This window comes from Maniola jurtina, chromosome 3 (genome assembly GCF_905333055.1).
Source record: "Maniola jurtina chromosome 3, ilManJurt1.1, whole genome shotgun sequence".
NCBI lineage: Eukaryota > Metazoa > Arthropoda > Insecta > Lepidoptera > Nymphalidae > Maniola > Maniola jurtina.
Window position 1 is genome coordinate 377517 of NC_060031.1, and position 23590 is coordinate 401106.

The 23590-nt window shown below is 39.0% G+C and overlaps 1 protein-coding gene, 1 long non-coding RNA gene and 1 other non-coding gene across 3 annotated transcripts in view; 1 reads left to right on the forward strand and 2 right to left on the reverse strand.

The window, feature by feature from the left end:
• The window catches only part of LOC123881049 (probable GPI-anchored adhesin-like protein PGA55), a 73937-nt gene extending 61296 nt beyond the window's left edge, over positions 1–12641 (reverse strand). The window contains exon 1 of the mRNA XM_045929595.1: positions 12490–12641. Coding sequence (XP_045785551.1) covers positions 12490–12497 — 8 coding nt within the window. The 5' untranslated portion in view covers positions 12498–12641. The remainder of the gene's footprint in view (positions 1–12489) is intronic.
• LOC123881079 overlaps positions 1–23590 on the forward strand; it is a 283317-nt gene that overhangs the window by 211389 nt on the left and 48338 nt on the right. The gene's annotated exons all lie outside the window — the stretch shown is intronic.
• On the reverse strand, positions 22161–22242 carry Trnas-uga. Its single transcript has one exon. It is a non-coding gene; the product is annotated as a tRNA-Ser (tRNA).

Sequence of the window (23590 nt, forward strand, 5' to 3'; positions counted from 1 at the left end):
TTTCAGCGCATAACATCATGAGAACAGTTCTCCCAAGCTCTATAAATATAGCGATTTGCATACAATAATGGTTTGCGCGGATGCATGCGCATGCGCATCCTTCCTGACGTCACAGCAGATGAGCGTGACTGCCAACTGTCAAGTTGACGTGACGTCGAGGGGATGTCACGATGTAGCGCACTCTCGAGCTTTGGGATTCCGTAGGTACTCAAATGAGCAGTGGCTTTTTTGCACTTGCAAGACTTATAACGAAATACATAGACTGCTAAAATCATAACCCTTCCTTTTGGCTTTGCCGCAGTCGGGTAAAAACGTAGGGCGCACGCAATAGTTATAAAGTACCTAATAAATAGCATAGTAAGTAGCTGTCGTTGATAGTTCAACTCTTCGTAGAAGAATAAAATTGTTTCTGATTAGTGTCAATTCAATTATGTACCTATATTCCATAAGCCCCAGATTTATAAGGATGTAGTTGATATTTAATTTTTTTTTCTATATTTTCCTTGATATTTTACTGATACACTGAAAAATTGAAGCGTATGTCCAGGATCGGACCTCTGATCTCCCAAATAGGAAACGGACGTCTTAACTTAACTACTAGGCTATCATGGTCATTGGCATGGGCACAAATACACCTAAGTATAAAATAACTGCGCCTAGATCGTAAATTAATTAGGTTATTATGAAACTGACATATCTAGTCACATAGTGATTAAAAGATCCCCAACAAGTTCAGAATTACAAAAAAAAAACGAATTTTCAATAAAAATCGTATTGATGCGATGGTTTTTATAAGTTACTGTAGTGGCATTATTCTGCCTACAATTATTATTAAAAAATAAACATAATACTTAGTCTCTCGACCGTACCAAGGCCTTAAAAGATTTTACACAAAAACAAAAGTAGGTCAGCGAAAGTAGAGCTCTTCAAAACAAAAAGCAGACAAAAGCAAAACAAAAAAAAGCATTTTTGAAAGTCGTCTTCAGTGTTTACAGTATAGTTAGGCTTTATAATTTATTCTGTGACCTTACTAACAATTCACTTATTCCCATTTAAATAAAATGGTAGTCCAGCTATTATTATTGAGTAAAAGCCGATTTTTCAGTCGTTAAATAGATATAGAGATAGCTTTTATCTGAGGAGTGAGGAATAAAGAGATTTTGACATCTTTGTATAGGAAAATACATTTTTTTACAAAAACACATTCATCAGGAAAACTTCTCCACAAAACGCGTAGAACGCAGGTAGAGATAGATGCTTTATAGATAGCTATGCGACGCGATTTGCCTCAGTCTAAAGTCTACGAGTCTAGACCTTCTGAAGTTGGGATATTCATTAAATTATCAGGATTTCATTGCCACTTTGTGGTAATTCTTTTGCACCATGCATAGTGTGTCGCTTACGCGTTTTTGGGAGAAGCGACTTGTTTATCTTTTTAATTTAAAAAAACAGGTTTTAGGTTTTGTTTTGAAGAGTGAAAATTTGACATTTACATTTGGTAAGCTCAATGGTAAGTTTCGAAAAACTGCTACTTTATAGCTATTTGTAGTATGCGATGATCTGAATGGTGATCCATTATTCCAATCAGTCCCAATGTCTACTGCAAGCCACGGTGTCGGAGATGATGACGTCATCCATTAAAATTCGCCTTTGCAGCCTGCCGGCGCAACCTTCGCAACTCCGAGGAGATCCGCCGTCTATGCGAATCGCAATGACACCAACAACCTTTTTTTTTGTTACTGGGGACATACCTGACGTCCTGGGAAAGCCATTGGGTTAGGATATGATACATCATCAACATGATCAACCCATCGCCGAATCACTACTGAGAACGTGTCTCCTCTCAATATAAAAAGGGTTTGGCCATAGTCCACCACGCTGGCCAACTGCCGATTGGCAGACTTCACAAACATTTGAAAACATTATGGAGAATTCTCAGGCTTGCAAGTTTCCTCACGATGTTTTCCTTCACTGTTAAGGACGTATTTGCACACTTGTATAGATTTTCGGTACGCTTTGTGGCTAAAATATACTAAGTAAATTGGAACTACAGATTGCTAAAAATAGATTGGTCCTTTATCTCCAGAGATCGAGTAATTTTTTGATAAATTCATTAATTTTGATACTATAAGAACGATTTTCCTTCACCTCTTCCACGCAGAATTAACGATTTAGGGTCAAGTTTAGGTACATTTTTCTCAGTTTACGTACGGATTTTATTCTTCTAATAAATATTTTCCGTTAGCACATAATGTGTACCTCAAAATGTGAGATTATTATATTAATAGTATTATAAAAATAAATAAAAACATCGTGTATAAATTTTTCACGTATTTTGCTTCAACCGCAAACCTTAATACAGTGCACTAAGGGTTATTTTGATATTGGGCAGGCAATGGTATGATTTCAAAATTATATCAGTCAGCGGCTAGCCGCCTTCGTGGGTGGTCTCTGCGTCGGTTGCTATAATTTTTTGATGTGGAAAAGATCGCTGTACGAACACAAAATAGTTCGACAAAACCCTAACTGATATTTATAGGTACTTATTCCGTGATTGTGCTGATATTTTGGCAAGGTAAGATAATAATGATAATATTATGTACCTATTATCACATTTTATCGTTAGCTGGATTTTTTTCTTGAGCATGATAGTGATCTGATAGTGAACTTCGAAGGCTGCGACAGGAACTTGAAGACTAGAAGAACTAGATGTGTCCAGTTTGGGCTCGTTTTCTTAGTCATGACGAGATCTTACCTCCGGATTTGTGGAGTGACCTGATGGTATACCTCGAAAGTCACTATTGGAACTCGGAGACGAATAGAGCTAGGTGTTTCGAGTTTGGGCTCATTTTCTTAGTCATGATGAGATCTTACCTCCGGATTTGTGGAGTGACCTGATGGTATACCTCGGAAGTCACTATTGGAACTCGGAGACGAATAGAGCTAGGTGTTTCGAGTTTGGGCTCATTTTCTTAGTCATGATGAGATCTTACCTCCGGATTTGTGGAGTGACCTGATGGTATACCTCGAAAGTCACTATTGGAACTCGGAGACGAATAGAGCTAGGTGTTTCGAGTTTGGGCTCATTTTCTTAGTCATGATGAGATCTTACCTCCGGATTTGTGGAGTGACCTGATGGTATACCTCGGAAGTCACTATTGGAACTCGGAGACGAATAGAGCTAGGTGTTTCGAGTTTGGGCTCATTTTCTTAGACATGATGAGATCTTACCTCCGGATTTGTGGAGTGACCTGATGGTATACCTCGGAAGTCACTATTGGAACTCGGAGACGAATAGAGCTAGGTGTTTCGAGTTTGGGCTCATTTTCTTAGACATGATGAGATCTTACCTCCGGATTTGTGGAGTGACCTGATGGTATACCTCGGAAGTCACTATTAGAACTCGGAGACGAATAGAGCTAGGTGTTTCGAGTTTGGGCTTATTTTCTTAGACATGATGAGATCTTACCTCCGGATTTGTGGAGTGACCTGATGGTATACCTCGGAAGTCACTATTGGAACTCGGAGACGAATAGAGCTAGGTGTTTCGAGTTTGGGCTCATTTTCTTAGTAATGATGAGATCTTACCTCCGGATTTGTGGAGTGACCTGATGGTATACCTCGGAAGTCACTATTGGAACTCGGAGACGAATAGAGCTAGATGTTTCGAGTTTGGGCTCATTTTCTTAGTCATGATGAGATCTTACCTCCGGATTTGTGGAGTGACCTGATGGTATACCTCGGAAGTCACTATTGGAACTCGGAGACGAATAGAGCTAGGTGTTTCGAGTTTGGGCTCATTTTCTTAGACATGATGAGATCTTACCTCCGGATTTGTGGAGTGACCTGATGGTATACCTCGGAAGTCACTATTGGAACTCGGAGACGAATAGAGCTAGGTGTTTCGAGTTTGGGCTCATTTTCTTAGTCATGATGAGATCTTACCTCCGGATTTGTGGAGTGACCTGATGGTATACCTCGGAAGTCACTATTGGAACTCGGAGACGAATAGAGCTAGGTGTTTCGAGTTTGGGCTCATTTTCTTAGTAATGATGAGATCTTACCTCCGGATTTGTGGAGTGACCTGATGGTATACCTCGGAAGTCACTATTGGAACTCGGAGACGAATAGAGCTAGGTGTTTCGAGTTTGGGCTCATTTTCTTAGTCATGATGAGATCTTACCTCCGGATTTGTGGAGTGACCTGATGGTATACCTCGGAAGTCACTATTGGAACTCGGAGACGAATAGAGCTAGGTGTTTCGAGTTTGGGCTCATTTTCTTAGTCATGATGAGATCTTACCTCCGGATTTGTGGAGTGACCTGATGGTATACCTCGGAAGTCACTATTGGAACTCGGAGACGAATAGAGCTAGGTGTTTCGAGTTTGGGCTCATTTTCTTAGTAATGATGAGATCTTACCTCCGGATTTGTGGAGTGACCTGATGGTATACCTCGGAAGTCACTATTGGAACTCGGAGACGAATAGAGCTAGGTGTTTCGAGTTTGGGCTCATTTTCTTAGTCATGATGAGATCTTACCTCCGGATTTGTGGAGTGACCTGATGGTATACCTCGGAAGTCACTATTGGAACTCGGAGACGAATAGAGCTAGGTGTTTCGAGTTTGGGCTCATTTTCTTAGTCATGATGAGATCTTCCCTCCGGATTTGTGGAGTGACCTGATGGTATACCTCGGAAGTCACTATTGGAACTCGGAGACGAATAGAGCTAGGTGTTTCGAGTTTGGGCTCATTTTCTTAGTCATGATGAGATCTTACCTCCGGATTTGTGGAGTGACCTGATGGTATACCTCGGAAGTCACTATTGGAACTCGGAGACGAATAGAGCTAGGTGTTTCGAGTTTGGGCTCATTTTCTTAGTCATGATGAGATCTTACCTCCGGATTTGTGGAGTGACCTGATGGTATACCTCGGAAGTCACTATTGGAACTCGGAGACGAATAGAGCTAGGTGTTTCGAGTTTGGGCTCATTTTCTTAGTCATGATGAGATCTTACCTCCGGATTTGTGGAGTGACCTGATGGTATACCTCGGAAGTCACTATTGGAACTCGGAGACGAATAGAGCTAGGTGTTTCGAGTTTGGGCTCATTTTCTTAGTAATGATGAGATCTTACCTCCGGATTTGTGGAGTGACCTGATGGTATACCTCGGAAGTCACTATTGGAACTCGGAGACGAATAGAGCTAGGTGTTTCGAGTTTGGGCTCATTTTCTTAGTCATGATGAGATCTTACCTCCGGATTTGTGGAGTGACCTGATGGTATACCTCGGAAGTCACTATTGGAACTCGGAGACGAATAGAGCTAGGTGTTTCGAGTTTGGGCTCATTTTCTTAGTCATGATGAGATCTTACCTCCGGATTTGTGGAGTGACCTGATGGTATACCTCGGAAGTCACTATTGGAACTCGGAGACGAATAGAGCTAGGTGTTTCGAGTTTGGGCTCATTTTCTTAGTAATGATGAGATCTTACCTCCGGATTTGTGGAGTGACCTGATGGTATACCTCGGAAGTCACTATTGGAACTCGGAGACGAATAAAGCTAGCTGTTTCGAGTTCGGGCTCATTTTCTTAGTCATGATGAGATCTTACCTCCGGATTTGTGGAGTGACCTGATGGTATACCTCGGAAGTCACTATTGGAACTCGGAGACGAATAGAGCTAGGTGTTTCGAGTTTGCGCTCATTTTCTTAGTAATGATGAGATCTTACCTCCGGATTTGTGGAGTGACCTGATGGTATACCTCGGAAGTCACTATTGGAACTCGGAGACGAATAGAGCTAGGTGTTTCGAGTTTGGGCTCATTTTCTTAGTCATGATGAGATCTTACCTCCGGATTTGTGGAGTGACCTGATGGTATACCTCGGAAGTCACTATTGGAACTCGGAGACGAATAGAGCTAGGTGTTTCGAGTTTGGGCTCATTTTCTTAGTCATGATGAGATCTTACCTCCGGATTTGTGGAGTGACATGATGGTATACCTCGGAAGTCACTATTGGAACTCGGAGACGAATAGAGCTAGGTGTTTCGAGTTTGGGCTCATTTTCTTAGTAATGATGAGATCTTACCTCCGGATTTGTGGAGTGACCTGATGGTATACCTCGGAAGTCACTATTGGAACTCGGAGACGAATAGAGCTAGGTGTTTCGAGTTTGGGCTCATTTTCTTAGTCATGATGAGATCTTACCTCCGGATTTGTGGAGTGACCTGATGGTATACCTCGGAAGTCACTATTGGAACTCGGAGACGAATAGAGCTAGGTGTTTCGAGTTTGGGCTCATTTTCTTAGTCATGATGAGATCTTACCTCCGGATTTGTGGAGTGACCTGATGGTATACCTCGGAAGTCACTATTGGAACTCGGAGACGAATAGAGCTAGGTGTTTCGAGTTTGGGCTCATTTTCTTAGTAATGATGAGATCTTACCTCCGGATTTGTGGAGTGACCTGATGGTATACCTCGGAAGTCACTATTGGAACTCGGAGACGAATAGAGCTAGATGTTTCGAGTTTGGGCTCATTTTCTTAGTCATGATGAGATCTTACCTCCGGATTTGTGGAGTGACCTGATGGTATACCTCGGAAGTCACTATTGGAACTCGGAGACGAATAGAGCTAGGTGTTTCGAGTTTGGGCTCATTTTCTTAGTAATGATGAGATCTTACCTCCGGATTTGTGGAGTGACCTGATGGTATACCTCGGAAGTCACTATTGGAACTCGGAGACGAATAGAGCTAGATGTTTCGAGTTTGGGCTCATTTTCTTAGTCATGATGAGATCTTACCTCCGGATTTGTGGAGTGACCTGATCGTATACCTCGGAAGTCACTATTGGAACTCGGAGACGAATAGAGCTAGCTGTTTCGAGTTCGGGCTCATTTTCTTAGTCATGATGAGATCTTACCTCCAGATTTGTGGAGTGACCTGATGGTATACCTCGGAAGTCACTATTGGAACTCGGAGACGAATAGAGCTAGGTGTTTCGAGTTTGGGCTCATTTTCTTAGTCATGATGAGATCTTACCTCCGGATTTGTGGAGTGACCTGATAGTATACCTCGGAAGCCACTATTGGAACTCGGAGACGAATAGAGCTAGGTTTTTCGAGTTTGAGCTCATTTTCTTAGTCATGATGAGATCTTACCTCCGGATTTGTGGAGTGACCTGATGGTATACCTCGGAAGTCACTATTGGAACTCGGAGACGAATAGAGCTAGGTGTTTCGAGTTTGGGCTCATTTTCTTGGTCATGATGAGATGTTACCTCCGGATTCGTGAAGTGACCTGATGGTATACCTCGGATGTCACTATTGGAACTCGGAGACGAATAAAGCTAGCTGTTTCGAGTTCGGGCTCATTTTCTTAGTCATGATGAGATCTTACCTCCGGATTTGTGGAGTGACCTGATGGTATACCTCGGAAGTCACTATTGGAACTTACAAAACGAGCTCAAACTCATAACATCTAACTCTACTCGACTCGAAAGTCCAATAGTGGCTTTTGAAGTATACCTTCAGAGCACTCCAACAAGTTTCAAGGTATAATCTCGTCATAACTAACAAAACGAGCCCAAACTCGAAACACCTAGCTCTATTCGTCTCCGAGTTCCAATAGTGACTTTCGAGGTATACCATCAGGTCACTCCACAAATCCGGAGGTAAGATCTCATCATGACTAAGAAAATGAGCCCAAACTCGAAACACCTAGCTCTATTCGTCTCCGAGTTCCAATAGTGACTTCCGAGGTATACCATCAGGTCACTCCACAAATCCGGAGGTAAGATCTCATCGTGACTAAGAAAATGAGCTCAAACTCGAAACACCTAGCTCTATTCGTCTCCGAGTTCCAATAGTGACTTCCGAGGTATACCATCAGGTCACTCCACAAATCCGGAGGTAAGATCTCTTCATGACTAAGAAAATGAGCCCAAACTCGAAACACCTAGCTCTATTCGTCTCCGAGTTCCAATAGTGACTTCCGATGATACCATCAGGTCACTCCACAAATCCGGAGGTAAGATCTCATCATGACTAAGAAAATGAGTCCAAACTCGAAACACTTAGCTCTATTCGTCTTCGAGTTCCAATAGTGACTTCCAAAGTATACCATCAGGTCACTCCACAAATCCGGAGGTAAGATCTCATCATGACTAATAAAATGAGCCCAAACTCGAAACACCTAGCTCTATTCGTCTCCGAGTTCCAATAGTGACTTTCGAGGTATACCATCAGGTCACTCCACAAATCCGGAGGTAAGATCTCATCATGACTAAGAAAATGAGCCCAAACTCGAAACACCTAGCTCTATTCGTCTCCGAGTTCCAATAGTGACTTCCGAGGTATACCATCAGGTCACTCCACAAATCCGGAGGTAAGATCTCATCATGACTAAGAAAATGAGCCCAAACTCGAAACACCTAGCTCTATTCGTCTCCGAGTTCCAATAGTGACTTCCGAGGTGTACCATCAGGTCACTCCACAAATCCGGAGGTAAGATCTCTTCATGACTAAGAAAATGAGCCCAAACTCGAAACACCTAGCTCTATTCGTCTCCGAGTTCCAATAGTGACTTCCGAGGATACCATCAGGTCACTCCACAAATCCGGAGGTAAGATCTCATCATGACTAAGAAAATGAGTCCAAACTTGAAACACCTAGCTCTATTCGTCTCCGAGTTCCAATAGTGACTTCCAAAGTATACCATCAGGTCACTCCACAAATCCGGAGGTAAGATCTCATCATGACTAAGAAAATGAGCCCAAACTCGAAACACCTAGCTCTATTCGTCTCCGAGTTCCAATAGTGACTTCCAAAGTATACCATCAGGTCACTCCACAAATCCGGAGGTAAGATCTCATCATTACTAAGAAAATGAGCCCAAACTCGAAACACCTAGCTCTATTCGTCTCCGAGTTCCAATAGTGACTTTCGAGGTATACCATCAGGTCACTCCACAAATCCGGAGGTAAGATCTCATCATGACTAAGAAAATGAGCCCAAACTCGAAACACCTAGCTCTATTCGTCTCCGAGTTCCAATAGTGACTTCCGAGGTATACCATCAGGTCACTCCACAAATCCGGAGGTAAGATCTCATCATGACTAAGAAAATGAGCCCAAACTCGAAACACCTAGCTCTATTCGTCTCCGAGTTCCAATAGTGACTTCCGAGGTGTACCATCAGGTCACTCCACAAATCCGGAGGTAAGATCTCTTCATGACTAAGAAAATGAGCCCAAACTCGAAACACCTAGCTCTATTCGTCTCCGAGTTCCAATAGTGACTTCCGAGGATACCATCAGGTCACTCCACAAATCCGGAGGTAAGATCTCATCATGACTAAGAAAATGAGTCCAAACTTGAAACACCTAGCTCTATTCGTCTTCGAGTTCCAATAGTGACTTCCAAAGTATACCATCAGGTCACTCCACAAATCCGGAGGTAAGATCTCATCATGACTAAGAAAATGAGCCCAAACTCGAAACACCTAGCTCTAGTCGTCTCCGAGTTCCAATAGTGACTTTAGAGGTATACCATCAGGTCACTCCACAAATCCGGAGGTAAGATCTCATCATGACTAAGAAAATGAGCCCAAACTCGAAACACCTAGCTCTATTCGTCTCCGAGTTCCAATAGTGACTTTCGAGGTATACCATCAGGTCACTCCACAAATCCGGAGGTAAGATCTCATCATGACTAAGAAAATGAGCCCAAACTCGAAACACCTAGCTCTATTCGTCTCCGAGTTCCAATAGTGACTTCCGAGGTATACCATCAGGTCACTCCACAAATCCGGAGGTAAGATCTCATCATGACTAAGAAAATGAGCCCAAACTCGAAACACCTAGCTCTATTCGTCTCTGAGTTCCAGTAGTAGGTTCCAAAGTATGCAATTTCATCAAGTCGGGAGGTAATGTAATGCTATCCTTCTCAGATTATTTTAGTCATAGTAGGAGCTCATAATTTCATAAGCATGGAAATGTTGTTCATTGCCAAGAAGTCATGGTGAAATATTTCATCATCAGACCCTTAGTCTGTAGGCACTGTTCTACTTACTGTATTATTGTCAAGATACATATTTAAAAAAAAAACTGTTAAAAAAAAATAGATGACCAAATATAAAATAAAATAAAAATATCAAAGTATCAAAATCAAGTCGATTCACTCATTTTGACGCAGCTGTGTGCGTGTGGGCAGTGTACTTATGTAGTAGTGCAATTTTGATACCTATTCATTTTGCAAAGACGTCCTTAAAGCAAGTGATATTAAATAACTTAAAACGCACATAACTGAAAAGTTAGAGGTGCATGCCCGGGATCGAACCCCCGACTTGTAGACTATCACAGCTAAGTTGACAGCTGGAGGCCCTACCTCCCACTCCGGCTTCACTCAGGTGGAATTTTTGAAAAACTGTTGGGGGGTGGAATTTTTAGAAATTCTAAAACACGTACATATTTCTATATTTTTAACCGAAAGCCGAAATACAAATTTTCATGGATGTAACTTGAAAATTGACTTACTTGAATTTCCACAATCAAAATTTTATTTTGTAACGCGGTTTCAGTCAGTCACTTAGAATAATCTCTATACATTTTCACAAATTTGAAATTCTGATTTATTCGATCTGTTAGATTCTAGATGTTTGTGTTTTCCGGATAGGCAATTTCTTAGCTTTAATTGTCTGTAATCGACGACGACGTTATTAACTTTAATATAGATCTGTCATCTGTGATTAGATTGATAATATCTTCTACGTTAACGGTACAACGTTTAACGTAATTAAATACAAGTAGATCGATGGAGATAATTGACGCTTTATCACAGATTTTCCTGTCATCTAACCGAGATACCGAGTTGTGAGTGTGACAGCTCCAATTACAGAAATCTCAGGTCCTGAGACAGAAATGTTGACAATGACGCAAACCAAATGTGTGACCGCGCAAGGCATAATTAAACTAAAAGAATTTACTCGTTTCTTAATCCATTCAAAAAATTGCATGACAATTGCAAATATGTAGGTAGCAAGTAGGTACCTAGTAAGGTTGACCGCCAATTAGCATCTTAATTTTTTTGATAAATAGTGAGGAAATAAGAATACCCTAATGTCAAGAAATTATCCAAAAGAGTCACCAATATTTTTTTGACTTTTGAGGAATTTTAGTTATTTATACGCGCCTTGAGTAACATCATACCAAAGCTTTGAAAAAGCTCTGTGAAAACACAGAATGCGAGTTCCGCATTTTGTGGGTATGTAGAGGAAGTTACCTGAAGGAATCATCATCACAGCGTCTCCTCTGAGTATGAGAAGGGATTTGGCTAGTTATCCAACATGCGAAATGCGGATTGGCAGATTACACACGCTTTGAGAACATTATAGAGAACTCTCAGACATGCAGGTTTCCGCACAAAGTTTTCCTTTACCGTTACAGCAAGTAATATTTCCTAACTCCGAAAAGTTAGAGTTTTTTGAAGGAGCATAATTAGCAAATTATCTGCTTGACTACGTAAATTATGAATCTGTAACTAAACCAAGAATGGCTACTAGAGGTATGTATAACTTTTGAAGTTTACGTTTATGGAAACAAAAAAAAAAAGTTAATAAATAATTTCATTTCTATATTTTAATTGTTTTCCCGTAAGTTTTCTATCCTTACTAAATAATAGACTTACGCACAGGAGAGCGTTAACCGTTAACTTAAAAATTTACACCAGAGCCTCTGGTAAAAGAACGACAGACAGTAGTAGTCAGATAGGTAGTTGTATCATGGTTCAAAGTAAACAATAACAAGGAGGTAATATAAGAAGAGTACAGTATGGAAACCGAGCCTTTAGTGTGCCAGAAGAGGGATAGCTAACGATCAACAAATGTTATCAAATTGCGCGTATCTACTGATTTCATTGCTAGAGGAACCGTGTGGATAGGGCTTAGAATAAGAACCCCGGGATTTCGATAGGAGATTCCAGAACCTACAAATATGAACAAGGGATAGCCATTGAAAGTTTTAGTTTATAAAAAATCTTCATAATGCTATTTATCCCTCCCCAAAAAGTTCCACACAAGGATAGAATGTCGAAGAAGGATGAAGTTTGAAGTTTTTTAACAGAAAGAATGTCCTGTTCAGGTACGTAGAGTAGCGATAATTCTAGGACGATAATAATGTAGTACAGCATCATTTAACTTATTCAGGGGTTGAAATGCGCGAGGGATATTCGGGAAATCCTGTATCTACTAACAGCCATAGATCCATATCACATTGTACCCTAATAACTATAGAATAAACAGAAAAATTAGTACAAAAATAAATGATTTTTGGAATAAATATTCACTGAACTAGGTATTGTTTATGTATGTGTGCAGGAATAGGGCTGGAATTGCGCGTGCGAAATTTCGGGAAGTAGCTGTACTAGTTCCCACTTCCCGGTCCTTAGTCGGGGGTGACGGGTAAACCGATCAATTTGATAGAAATGTGGTACTCACGGAATCATGTTGTTGTACGAGTATTATGTAGTTGGGGAAGTAAGTCACAGCACACACGTTAGGCGCGGGCGGAGTCGGTGTTCGCGTCAGGGCGCGGAGGCCATCGCGTGCGGTGTCGGCGGCGGCGGAGGCACGAATGCCGGCAGCCGGGCGGAGGCCGGAGGGCCAGGGGCCGAGGCGCGCGCGCGGAAGCGGCCTCCGACTTCCATGCATCGCGACCTGCATTCTGCGGATTTGCGATCAACCCATCACTTCGACGCTGAGGTCGACGACTCCTGCCCAATTTCTAACTATGCTAAATTAATAAATAAGTAATTAAATTTCCGTGAGGTTTAAGATTTAATTTAATTCATTACAGTTTTTAGTTTTGTTTTTAAATTTTAATCACACTATAATATTATAAAGGCGAAAGTTTGTATGTGAGTGTGTGTGTGTGTGTGTGTGTGTGTTTGTTACTCCTTCACGCAAAAACTACTGGACGGATTTGGCTGAAATTCGGAATGGAGATAGATAATATCCTGGATTAGCACATAGGCTACTTTTTATCCCGGAAAACAAAGAGTTCCCACGAGATTTCGAAAAACCTATATCCACGCGGACGAAGTCGCGGGCGTCAGCTAGTTTAGATTAAAGTTTATTTCATTAAAAAAAACAACTAAAATTAGAATCACTTAGTGATAGTAAATAAGTTGTTTTATTAAGTTCGCTGGTGTAAGGTTTACATTTATTAATAAACTAAACGGATGTTTTTTTTTTTGACTTAATATCATGCTAAGAATACTTGTGGATCTTAGCTTTTTCTAATATTTTCCTCTATTCATTTTTTCCCTATTAGGTAACCCACGATACAGGATTACCTAGTGTGGGTACCACCAGACACAGAAAAATTGTACAAGACTTTGAATTTGGTAAATAAACATTTTCATTTCCATTTCATTCATTTCTTTCTTTCACGATATGAGTTCCAATTTTTTCAAACTCTTTCTTCCTCCACGCAATCCATCCATCTTTTTCGCCTTTTTTGTTGTACTAGCTTACCCATTTTGTCATCCATTGAGTGGCATCCTCTCTACTTGCCTTATTCACTCACCGCAGACTTTGGAATTTAGTGTTTCACTATCGTTTCCTCACTAATTAGACCGAAGTTCATCGCAGTACCAAAAGGCTCCATTGGCTTTTGTAACTGGACCGAAGATTTTACGAAGAACCTTTCTTTTGACTTGTTTTCTTCTTTCACACAGTCAGAGATAGGTATAGGTAGATATTTATACACGAAGACATGTAAAGAGAATTATTAATTAATTTCTTTTTCTAAGCAATTCAGTTACTAAGCTTTTAAAATAAAATTGATAGGTAGAGTCGACAATGAAATACTGAAAATGAAAGCGTAGGTAACAAGAAAATTAACACCTAAAATCTGAATTCAATGAACGGAACGTAAACTGTACTTGCTAAAATTGTTAAATTATTTTAGATTTCATGTACTTAATTGTAAATTGCCGGCGTACCAAGCACAAAAACTTATATCTTATTAAACTAGAAAATAGCAATGCCTCTACCATAGATCTATCGCATATTGACTTTTTTGTATGTTTTATATTATTTTTGTGTTTTTTTTAGTAATCAGTAGCGAAATAATCGATTTGATTTTAGTCATTTTAATTTTATTTTAAACTAGCTGATACCCGCGACTTCGTTCGCGTGGATGTAGGTTTTTTAAAATTCCCGTGGGAACTCTTTGATTTTCCGGGATAAAAAATAGCCTATGTGCTAATCCAGAGTATAATCTATCTCCATTCTAAATTTCAGCCCAATCCGTCCAGTAGTTTTTGCGTGTAGGAGTAACAAACATACACACACACACACACACACACATACAAACTTTCTGCTTTATAATATTAGTGTGATGTGATTTTTAACGCAGCAAGATTTGTTCTACAAAAAATGAAAATGTCTAAAATAAAACGGGGTCTTCTTTCAGTACCAGTTTAAAAACAAAATTAGAAGGCAAACTAACAAGTCGTAACCTCATAATTCTATCACTTTTCTTTTTAAGAATGGACGATACTTATTTTTGATTTATTTATCCAGGTACATACATGTCAATCTACTGTCCACCACGTTGGCCAAAAAATTAGACTTCACACACCTTTAAACTTAAGTTAACCACAATTTTAAAATGTAAGTTTAGTATACCTATAGTCTATACCTAGTCACCAATTGTTGAACTTGAATGCCTGTTACAATCCTTCTAATCCATATTACAAACTTGACAGGCTCCAAGATAATCAGCTTTTAGCTTACGGCTTACACAAAGTATAAATGTTTCGCGCTGTACCGATTTATCAAAGAATTTCCGATTACAAAATGGATTAACTTTGCGTTAGTCGACGTTTTCGTCACTCGATACCGAATTATGAGTAAACGAGATATAGTCTCGTCAATCCATTATCGAATAGCTATGATTTATATGTCAAACAACACATAGGTAGGTGATGTCTGTTTGTATGTCGGGTGAAATCATCAACCACCACTGGTCTGGCTAACTTTGTTTAACGGGCCGGAGGCAGGTCAATTAGACGTGATAACTAGAGGTGTCGGCTTACTACTTAGAACGTGATAATATGCTTACCTACTAAGTATATAGGTGTGTAGGTTGGTAGTTTACACAAATAAATAGAATCCTTCTCACTCTGAGAGGAGACACACAGATTCTACTGAGCACAGCAGTAAGTAGTCGGCGATGGGTTCATCAGGATGATGATAATATAATGTGGTGGAGTCAGTCAAATCCACGTAAGTTACGAGATCAAAAAAATTAAAAAAATTACGAGTAAGTACATAATATTATACTTATAAGAGTTTGAAATTATTTAAGTTCAACGGACTCAGCTATTTCAAGATGACATTTAGGCAGTCGAGCTCCCCTCGAAGATCGTCCAGGCGCGAGCCTCGGCGCTCACCTCATTGCTCCTCCGCAGCTCCGGGCCAACACAGCCGTGAAATAGCTATACCGGCAATAAATTCCTAATAATCGTCTGCTGGCCTCACGTAGACGCCTGCTTTCTACAAAATATTATATGTATTGCATGCGGAAAGACCTGGGAACTAACTGCTTTATTATCCCCAGAGAACTCCTACCATTAGATATTATGTGATTAATGGAAAGGGATTACGACCTTCAGCAATGAGGAGTATCAGGTATATGAGGAAGACGATATATTAACTCTTTCATGTAAATAAAAACATGACTTGTGTAGGGAACCCCTCTAAATAAGCGTAAATAAGTGCCTATCCAAGTACGACTATTATTATACTTACTTTTTTTCATGGGGAAATCCTCATGGATACCACCGCGCGCGGGGAAACACGAAGGTTCTGTCGGACTCTTACCGACTAGAACCCTACGATGTTCCACGCAACGCCTGGTGGCTGGGCTACGGGGCCAATCGCGTTCACAATATCCAGCCAGCGACGCCTGCTGCGGACCCTCCTCAGAGGACCAATATAGTCCCTTTACACCGTCTGAGATGCACCAGGAACACAAAGGTGCGCCTCCCGACTCAAGGACTAGTTTCTTTCGAACGACAGACTCCGTGTCTATCGATCGCCCGGAAGCCCACACCTTATATAGAGTTTAAATCTTTCGGATGTCAGTCTACCCAATGACCGTCGAGTTAGCGAGGCTCAGTAGTAACCGATATTCAATTTATAAGTTTTTCGACTAATTTCTAGTCTCTAACTCGTAATACATGTGTAATGTGAGTTGCGTGAAGTGGCGTGCGCGCGCCGGAGCGTGCAGAAGGCCGCCGGTAACGTAACGATGACGAAACGATGCATCGCGGCAGTCTGCAGGAAAGGGTTTATTGGCGCCGAGAGGGCTCGCACAGCTAACATGCTTCCTGTGTGAGTTACTTATCATGCATCATCATGATCAACCCATCGCCTGCCCACTGGCGAGCTCAAACCTCTGATTACTCGTTTTATTCTGAGAGGAAAGTGGAGACCCAGTGAGCCGTGGATAGATTATATGAAGATGATGAGATGATTGATGTTTTTAAAAATCGGCGTGGTTGAAATACAAACCAGTAAATAAACACATTTTCGCATTTATTAGTATCGATTTTAAGAATTTAATAGGTAAAAGTAGGTTATTTATTGCCAAGTGCTTACACAGCAGCGTCAGTGAGCTATACCACACGTGCGAGACTGATGACGGTGGCAGAGGGAACGACGGTCAGCAGCAAACATCGCGTCACCAGCCACCAGGTGACACAAATAGACAATACCTACCTATCTATACTTATATTAAAACTGTAACGGGACGATTTCTGTATTACATTAAATATATTTTGAAAATTTTAGTGAGGAAACATTATTATCGATGTAGACACCAATTTTTTTTGGAATTTTTATCTGTCTGTCTGTACGCGCATCACGCGAAAACTACTGAATGGATTTAAATGAAAGGTTCAGTAACAATGCAATCGGTGGCGTACAATATAAGTATACTTAAGCCTTAAGTTCCTAAAAACTTTCGTATAATGACTTGTAAGCAATTTGTGAACTCCACGCCACGGATACAGAATCGCGCGCAACCGTTGGTCATAGACATTAGTGAAGGTGGTCCGATGAGGATCTGAGTCAGCACTCTCAGCAGGTCATTGACGCGTTGCGCTGATGCAACTTTTTTCAAAATAACTCTGGCACATAGCGACAGCTCGCGAAGCAATCGCAAGTTGACCTTCTTTTTATACTAGGTACGCAAACAGATACGCAGTAGGTTTAAAGTTATTATTGCGACATCATCCATACTAATATTGTAAATGCGAAAGTGTGTCTGTCTGTCTGTCTGCTACCTTTTCACGGCCCAACAGCTTAACCGATTCTGAAGACATTTGGTACAGAGTTAGCTTATATCCCGGGGACGGACATCTAGGCTATTTATTATCCCGATAAATCAAACGGTTCCCACAGGATCTTCAAAAAACTACATCCACGCGGACGAAGTCGCAGGCATCCTCTTATACATAATAAAAAGTGTCTGGCCACATTGTGCGAAAAACCGGCCAAGTCGAGTCAGACTCGTGTACCGAGGGTTCCGTACTCGGATATTTTTCGACATTTCGCACGATAAATCAAACACTATGAAATTTGGTACAGACTTAGGATACCTTCCGGGGAAAGACATAGGCTACTTTTTATCCCGGAAAATCAAAGAGTTTCTACAGGATTTAAAAAACCCGAAATCCACGCGGGCGAAGCCGCGGGCATCCTCTAGTGTAAAATAATTTTATTACAAGAATAGAGAAATAGAATCCTCGGTGCGCGAGTGAAATTCGCACTTGGCTGGTTTTTTCTAAGGTCTACAGTGAAATGCCTGAAACTCTTACTAACTAATTTTTTTTTACCGAGGGGCTGTTGGAATCCTGCGGGTTCCGACCTACCTATTTTGAATTATTCAAGTATTAACTAAAGTTTTCTAAATTAGTTCGCTACCCCAACCACAGTTTTGCAACTATGTTCATCAATGAACATTAACTTGAAATTACGATGTCCAATGAGTTGGAATGCAAACAAACTCAAAAGCTAACTGTTTATACAGGGGCGAACTTCTGCACCAGCTGCACAGCTGCTGCCCGCTTGCAGAACTCGACTCATTTATATTCAAACAACTTTAGTTACACAAACTTTACCAAGCTCCGGCTACAGCCCAACATTTTTCAACTTTACAGAAAAACTACAAAAAACGTTGAACATTTATGAGATCTTGTTTTATATCATCTCTGTAACCTACCTATAGTTTGCGACAGGTCGACGTGGCAATCGGGGTGGGGACGCACCGCACACATGCACAGCCCGGTGTATAGCACGGGTGTAATAAATTAAATTATTTTTTACTTTTCAGTGTTTGTGGTTGGTTATTGAAGTCGGTTTTATTTTATTTTTTGATTTTTTTATTTCAGAATTTTTTGTGACCCCACTGTATTAAAATATGCTATGCCTGATTAAAACCTACTGTTTACTAAGCTATTGCACTGATCGCGAGCAATTTACTCTTATCCATTGAGGAGTACTGTTCTCCATCTCCGAAGAGATCTTCACCAAACTGAAATGGGGCCACCTCTAAGTATGACCTACCAAACAAAAAAAAACTATCATAATATTCCTCTTATAACGTCCTAAAGTTTTCCGAGCTAAAACATCGTAATATTGCTAAAAAATTGTTTTTTTTTTAATTGTGAAACCTAATGATTTTAAAATATAACCTATCAATAATTAATATATCACTGGGTGTGATGCGAATTAGCCACGTCCTCTCCGCAGCATCCAAGGAGCGCAGTTTCAAATTATTTGATGCGTGAATCATCTCAGACTACTTCACAGAAACACTTGCCTCAACTGTCCACTTCCGAAGGCAAAAATATCTTATTTTTTTCCTTGTTTAAAAATGAATATTTATGTGGATAATCTTAAAATCTCATATGTAAAAATGCCTACATTTTAAATGCAAAAGTGTTTAATTTTATCTATCTATATAAGTACCTACTTATTATTCTATCCCTTCCATACCTACTTTAAAATTATAAATGCGAAAGTGTGTCTGTCTGTCTGTGCGTCTGCTAACTTTTCACGGCCCAACAGTTTAACCGATTCTGACGAAATTTGGTGCAGAGTTAGCTTATATCCCAGGGACGGAATTAGGCTACTTTTTATCCTGGAAAATCAAACAGTTCCCACGGGCTCTTTAAAAACCTAAATCCACGCGGATGAAGTCGCAGGCATCCTATCATATTTAATATTTTTATTCGTAAAAGTAAGAAATAAGAAATCGTGATTGCTGTATTCTTATCAAATCCTTATCCTACTTATGTACTTAATTATTTTCTTGCACATTTTTTTATATCTTCGATGATTTGAAGGTTCCATTAATCGATCACTGGCCCGGAACATTGCTTGCTAAGTACTTGCTTCCTACTTGGGTAGAAAAACTAGTCAAACGTGGAGATACCCATTACCCATCAACCTTAGGTAATTGGTGCCAACAATTGTGTTTAGGGTTGCGTATCGTAAAAGGAAATACGTAAGCCTTGTAAGATCACTCTCTCGTGTCCGTCTGTCGTAGACGCTTTTCTTGAAAATGTAACATAGGAAATTGGGCCCAATGTAGGTTGTAATTAAGTGTGCATCGTTATCAATCACCCAATCAGCTATTCAAAATATTATTTGCTGTGAATTGGATATTGGACAATAGGTAAATGAGTTTCAAAAAAAATCCTTCAACTGCGTAGAATATACTCGTATAGGTGGGTCAAAATCACCAAGGTGGCAAATTCCAAATTCTGTTTTATGATAAATATAACTAGCAGCAATTACTTTGATAATCAGCTTAAATGATCACTAAACTTGTGTTTAAACAATATGTACGTTGGCAGAGCATAGAATTAAGTACTTCTCTCGTAATTTTATGTCCAAAGTGACCTGTCGCTGAAAACAATTATTCTGGGAACGTTTTTGTGAGGTTTAGAATAACATTAAAATATGACTTAAGTATTTCTTTTTGACCCTGTTCAGTAGCGGAAGTATACAATTATTAACAAGAAATTAAAAAACTCTGAAGAAATTGCATATAAAAACGTTTAAAAGCAAAATATCACTACAAATGGAGCTACTTCACTATTTCCTTGTATAAAATTAACTAAATATGCCAAAATTGTTGACTAATATACAAATTAATAAACTGTAGGTATTGAGGTCCGCCTTATTGTAATATTATCAGGGACTTTAAAAAAAAAATTAAAATAATAATGTGTTATTTGTGATTTTAGTGATGTTCCCAGAAATGATAAGGTGTTCACGAAATGATGCGTATACATGACGATGTAGATACAAATTAGGTTTATAGAAATATAATCGAAATGTTTGGATGTTATACTTATTTAGTTATTAGTCATAAAGTTTATTCACAACAAAGTGTGACTTAAATCTCTTCTTAACAATATTTTAATTGGTGTTTACAACCAAGTAAAATTTCTTAACCATTATATTAAACTTTTTAATGATGGTAATAATCAAACCATTCAAACATGAAAAAAGTTCTGTAGAACTATAGTCTTTAAATTAAACTTTTAATCAAAAACAATTTCTCTCTTAATCATATTAATTAAACACGAGAATATTATATAACAAGAAAGAAACAAACGTTAGAATTTTTCGTAAACATCAATATCAATATCAAAGTAATTTAATACTCTCGATTATTTGCTTTTTTCAGCAATGGCATTGGAATAATACTAATTATTTGCTCAAATTCAATGTACGATACATCATTTGAACTTAATTAAATTTTTTTTGGTTAAGGGGATATTTTACATCCCCTGGAACATATTATTTTTATTTGGATGTAGATTTTCCTTGCCTTGATCGTAAGATGTTCCAGTTTCAACAATAATCGGTTTTTGCGCAGTCTGCTGACGAACAGAAATCGACTTTAAATCATCATCATCGGACAATGATGATGATGAGAACGCTCCGTCAAGTACGGGAACGTTCCCAAAATGACCGTTCCCGAAATGACGTTTTCAAATAAACGCGCTTTTTTTGGACGGCAGTCATCTTTGATCTCATGTTTGGCTTGGTTGATGTAAAATACTTGAGATTACTATTCGTTATAAGCACTATAACACGTATTTTTTTTAATATTCCGAATTAATAAACGCGTTCCCGCTATGACGACCTATTGATGTACGCTCTGTAAATAATAAACAGAAAAGTAGTTACCACTTATTTTTTATTATTTTGTCGAGAAAATCTCTTGACAGCCGCTTTGTTTACATCTTCCACTGCACTGTACCAGAGATATCTACAGGCCATGTTCAGAAACACAATTTTTTTAGGCAATCAAAATTGCGTTCACTCTAACGACGCTTACATTGTGGGACATGATCTTTTGACTTGATTTTCTTTAGTTTCTTTTTGTTTGATAATAATGCGTATAACTACGTGATATTAGATAATATTGAAGGCCAATAAGTCAGAAGAACCGTGAAATTAATGTTCTTTTATGTATATTTCCAATGTTAGTTTCTAACGATTGCTACTTAGGACGCGTTCTCTAAATGATTTTTTGTAGTTATTTCTTCAAATAATAATGAATCTATTTTACTTTTGAAGTATAATATATTAGGTACAGTCAATATGAACCCTATTAAGTACCTACATATGATAATTTGTTTAAAAAATAAATAAATTTAGGCATTTATTTGCTAGCGAAGCTGATTTTCCACCTTGGTGATTTTGACCCAGGTGTATCTACTCGTATCTACTAAGGTGGCCATAATAATATTGAGTAAGTATGTAATACACATATTATTTTGGCTGAATAATGGGTAGGTACCTATTTGTCTATTTATTTATACATTAGTGGTCGGTACATAATTAACCGCGGTTGAAGTCTTTCACTACCCGACCAATTCAGTAGAGATAAGAAAGATTAGATCCTAATGAGTTTATACTGCTGTCAGTTGTCACTGCGCCGATGATAGTTTCAACGCAAGTCTTTACAAATTGAAAAGCAAATAACTTTCGTCAAATCAATATTTTGTAAAAAAACACATGCTAGATTTAATTTTTAGATAAGTAAAGAAATAATTAATTCTTGTAAAAAAGTTCGCTGAGGACAGGATTCGAACCTGCGCGGGTAGAACCCATTGGATTTCAAGTCCAACTCCTTAACCACTCGGACACCTCAGCTGTGTCGATGGTGGCGAAATTTAATGCTAGTTTCTAAAGTCTCATACAAGTATAGCTATAAAAGCTTGCCTGTAGGTATCGGAATCATAGATTATTTGCTTAGTCTGGTACCTATTACGAAATATGTTTGTGAAGCTTGTGCCTGAGTAAGCAATTAAATTTTTTCATTGTGCATTTACAATATTACCGGCGACCTATATTCACCTACAAATTACAGTAGGTGCCTACCGTCGAATAAAGTTAAAATTATTATTTTATTGCTAAAACTCATCTAAAAACCAACAAATGAGCTAAAAAATAATTAAGTAAATGTTAGGATTGTTAGGTAAGGTAGATCCAAGTATTAGCATACACATCATCACACCTTATCACACCACTCTGCCCATCAGCTATAGACTTATAGAACATTGATAGAACTTTATGAGAAAAAGTATTACCTACCTACTAAGTATGATACTGAAATATTTTGTAGTCATTTTAAAGAAAAACCAAAAACTATTATAATAATATGGTAGCTTAGACTAAGAATTGGTCTCCGCCGCGCTCGGAGTGGAGACCAATCTGTAATCTAAGATGGTAGATATAAGTATGTACATCACAATTCACAACCTAGTAACCCCTTATTAAAATTTCCAAGCCCCCAATAAAATGTCAGCAAGTTCCAAGCCTTATCTAATAGACGCCTTATTTTGATTAATAGCAATAATTTAGCTGAAAATATTGCTCTTGAAGTTCAGAACTTTTAAAACTAAATTCATGCCTTGTTTCCATTGGATGCAGGTTTTTCAAAAGTCAAACCCGAATATCAGTTAGGATTTCCCTTTTCTTAAAAGTGATGAGTGGTTAGCGATAGAGTAAAGGCGAACTAAATTACTGATCGAGTAATATGGGAAGGCTGAGGTGAAGCCGAGGATTTTTCATGTGATTTTGAAAGAGAAAATTTTTTTTAACTAAGCGAGGTCGGTCGGCCGAGACTTGTATATGTGAAGAATTTATTTTATTGATACCTAGTTAGTTTGTTGTATATTTTTTGTTTATTGCGATATTCTAGCTTGGAAAAGAAGTATTTCGTACACTCAAAATATGAAATTCATTTCGTATGAAGTTCGTTGTGGCTTAGGTAATCTAGTTATATTTCGTAAAGCTCTTTATGCTCCTTAGAATAAGTTTATACGTGCTCTACTTCTTTGGTTTATTTTTAGGTTAAAAAAGCTAGAACTCAAATCTGCAATAATTGAAAAAATTGGTTTTTATTAACTGGATGCTATCTGTGGTCACAGATCACAGTGACTGACAGTGACAGTTGTTATTTTCTGTCATTTTACTTCATCATTTACTGCACCTGTCA